The sequence below is a fragment of the Dipodomys merriami genome, unplaced genomic scaffold, assembly GCF_024711535.1.
Source record: "Dipodomys merriami isolate MVZ:Mamm:240054 unplaced genomic scaffold, mDipMer1.0.p SCAF_8, whole genome shotgun sequence".
NCBI lineage: Eukaryota > Metazoa > Chordata > Mammalia > Rodentia > Heteromyidae > Dipodomys > Dipodomys merriami.
Window position 1 is genome coordinate 1,187,318 of NW_027206401.1, and position 3,852 is coordinate 1,191,169.

The 3,852-nt window shown below is 57.9% G+C and overlaps 1 protein-coding gene across 1 annotated transcript; it reads left to right on the forward strand.

The window, feature by feature from the left end:
- The first annotated feature begins 1,746 nt into the window (after positions 1-1,746).
- Positions 1,747-3,603, forward strand: LOC138819337 (protein FAM186A-like). Its single transcript, XM_070010795.1, has one exon. It carries the CDS (start codon positions 1,747-1,749, stop codon positions 3,601-3,603), a length of 1,857 nt encoding a protein of 618 aa, XP_069866896.1.
- Positions 3,604-3,852: the final 249 nt, after the last annotated feature.

The following is a 3,852-nucleotide window of genomic DNA, read 5'->3' on the forward strand; positions in this document are numbered from 1 at the left end:
ATCCTGTGTAGCCCTCAGAGAGACAGAGGACAAAGCGAGCTTTCTTCCCTTCTCACCAAATGACACGTGATGCACAGGTTTGGGCTGGGTTCTACCCCCAAAGGAGAAGACCTGCTGTGAGTAATGTCAGGCCAGTTCTGGGAACAAGAGAACCCTCCCCAGATATCTATTATTATTATTATGATTATTATTCAGAATTTAGCTTGGTTTTAGAGGCTTCAGTACATGGTCACCTGTGAGTGCATGCTAATGTGTATACAAGCATGCACACATACGTTGCTGATGTGCATACAAGCATGCACACACATTGTTCAACCAGGTACATATATAATGTGTGCACAGTCACACATGCATATTCATGCAAACACACAAAAGACTCCCTCCCTACAGCCCTACACTCAGTTCCTATATCTTGATGACATTTCATTTGTAAAAACAAAAAGAATCCTATTTCTTCTTGCTCTGAGGATTGATAGCTCTAGAATGGTCGTTTAATGCTGTTTTAATTTTTACTATTGGTGCATGTACGTCAGTCTTCACGTGTTGAGTCCCATACCGTAGGTTCTCTCTCTACTATGGAAACTGTTTCTTGTGTGTGGGGATGTTTTAATTTCATGCAGTTGTTTTAGTCTCAGGTCTTACACTAACACCTTTGATCCACTTGGGATTGGCTTTTGAACAGAGTGAGATGCCAGGTCTGGGCCAGGCCTGTGACTGCAAATAGCAGTTTTCCCAGGACTGTTTGCCGGAGGGCCTATCTGCTCTCTCAGGCTTCTCCTTGGCCACACGCAAGATGGCTGCCGTTGTGTGGCTGCAGCCCTTGGTCTTCCGTCCTGTCCTCTTGGCCAGCGTGCCTGTTCGGTCTTTCTGATGCAACGGCTCTGTATTATAACTTGAAGTCTGGTATTGTGATACCTCCAGCACTGCTGTTTTTGGTCAGGATCACTTTTGCTATTTGGGGTCACTGATGCTGCCATTTTAGGGTTAATTTTTCAATTTCGGTAAAGAATGGCATGAGCTTTCGAAGGCGCTGGCTTTGGGTCTGTCGGTTGCTCCCCTCTGCCCTCTGTCTCTCCGTGGTGTGAGTATCTCGACCTCCTCAGGACCACCTCACTGTGGCTGCCATGATCATACCTGTCACCCACGGTCCTACTCCAGACTGCTTTCTTTCCCACATGTTGAATCCAAGATCTTAGCCTCCCTGTTTGCTCTTCTCTGAGGGTCTGGCAGCATTCTGTGCTTGGCTTTGGTGCACAGGGTTTGGAGGGCTGCACCCTGGGCTGTGGGACTAACTTTCCACTTGAGGTAAGTTTTCCGTCCACATTTTCTATACTTAAAGATTGCATAAGTGTTTCATAGGCCAGCTGGCTTCCTACAATGCAAGCACCTGGGCATCAGAGCTCTGAGGTGCTTGTGTGTGCACGTGTGTGTGTGCACGCCCACTCAGAGGCTCCTTGCTCTGCAGTCCTCGACCTGCTCGCTTGTCCAGGCCCTTTTTACTGTGTGGCTGCTTCCAGCCTGAGGAACAGAGAGGAAGGGAGGACACCCTGGCCAGCCCGACCCCGTGTCCACCCTCAACATGTGCATCTCTCTCTGTGCCTGGTGCCCTCTTCTCAGATTTGGGCACAGGTACCCTGCCCTCCCAGGAAATGGGCTGTCCCCAGACACACTGCACAGGAAAGCAGATGTTTGGGCTGGAAGCCAGGAACTGGCCTGGACCTCCTCCCCCACACAGGAGGGCTCAGCATGCCCACAGCTGCTCACCTGCCCCACAGCTGCTCACCACGTCCACAGCTGCTCACCACGTCCACAGCTGCTCACCACATCCCCAGCTGCTCACCTGGCCCACAGCTGCTCACCACACCCCCAGCTGCTCACCACATCCCCAGCTGCTCACCACGCCCACAGCTGCTCACCACATCCCCAGCTGCTCACCACGCCCACAGCTGCTCACCACGTCCACAGCTGCTCACCACATCCCCAGCTGCTCACCACACCCCCAGCTGCTCACCACACCCCCAGCTGCTCACCACATCCCCAGCTGCTCACCACGCCCACAGCTGCTCACCACGCCCACAGCTGCTCACCACGTCCACAGCTGCTCACCACACCCCAGCTGCTCACCACACCCCCAGCTGCTCACCACACCCCCAGCTGCTCACCACACCCCCAGCTGCTCACCACACCCCCAGCTGCTCACCACACCCACAGCTGCTCACCACACCCACAGCTGCTCACCACACCCACAGCTGCTCACCACGCCCACAGCTGCTCACCACACCCACAGCTGCTCACCACACCCACAGCTGCTCACCACGCCCACAGCTGCTCACCACATCCCCAGCTGCTCACCATGCCCACAGCTGCTCACCACGCCCCCAGCTGCTCACCACACCCCCAGCTGCTCACCACACCCCCAGCTGCTCACCACACCCCAGCTGCTCACCACACCCCCAGCTGCTCACCACACCCCCAGCTGCTCACCACACCCCCAGCTGCTCACCACACCCCCAGCTGCTCACCACACCCCCAGCTGCTCACCACACCCACAGCTGCTCACCACGCCCACAGCTGCTCACCACACCCCCAGCTGCTCACCACACCCACAGCTGCTCACCACATCCCCAGCTGCTCACCACACCCCAGCTGCTCACCACACCCCAGCTGCTCACCACACCCCCAGCTGCTCACCACACCCCAGCTGCTCACCACACCCCCAGCTGCTCACCACACCCCCAGCTGCTCACCACACCCACAGCTGCTCACCACGCCCACAGCTGCTCACCACACCCACAGCTGCTCACCACACCCCCAGCTGCTCACCACACCCACAGCTGCTCACCACGCCCCCAGCTGCTCACCACACCCCCAGCTGCTCACCACATCCCCAGCTGCTCACCACACCCCCAGCTGCTCACCACATCCCCAGCTGCTCACCACATCCCCAGCTGCTCACCATGCCCACAGCTGCTCACCACGCCCACAGCTGCTCACCACGCCCCCAGCTGCTCACCACACCCCCAGCTGCTCACCACATCCCCAGCTGCTCACCACACCCCCAGCTGCTCACCTGGCCCACAGCTGCTCACCACGCCCACAGCTGCTCACCTGGCCCACAGCTGCTCACCACGCCCACAGCTGCTCACCACATCCCCAGCTGCTCACCTGGCCCACAGTTGCTCAACACGCCCCCAGCTGCTCACCACATTCCCAGCTGCTCACCTGGTCCACAGCTGCTCACCACATCCCCAGCTGCTCACCTGGCCCACAGCTGCTCACCACACCCACAGCTGCTCACCACACCCACAGCTGCTCACCACACCCCCAGCTCAGCTGCCCACTGGGCCCACAGCTGCTCATTGTATCCCACAGCTGCTCACCACATCCCCAGCTGCTCACCTGGCCCACAGCTGCTCAACACGCCCCCAGCTGCTCACCACATCCCCAGCTGCTCACCTGGCCCACAGCTGCTCACCACATCCCCAGCTGCTCACCTGGCCCACAGCTGCTCACCACATCCCCAGCTGCTCACCTGGTCCACAGCTGCTCACCACGCCCCCAGCTGCTCACCATGCCCACAGCTGGCAGTGGATACTGCTGTGACCCCCATGTGTCTGTGGCCTCAACACCCACTCCACAGGTCATGTCACAACAACAGATCTTCCTGGGACCTCCAGTGATTCTCTTGTCCTCAGAAAGAGACGCACCCAGGCCCACACACAGGCCTGAGGCCAACCCATAGCTATGGCCCTCATCTGAGACATGTCTGCACGCCATGCACATGGATATGCACATGTACAGCCCTGTATATGGCGTGCACGTGCATGTACCCATGCCCCCACACATACACCC

Bases quoted from the DNA above. Each gene is read 5' to 3' on its own strand.
- LOC138819337 (XM_070010795.1), top strand. From the start codon at position 1,747: ATGCCCACAGCTGCTCACCTGCCCCACAGCTGCTCACCACGTCCACAG.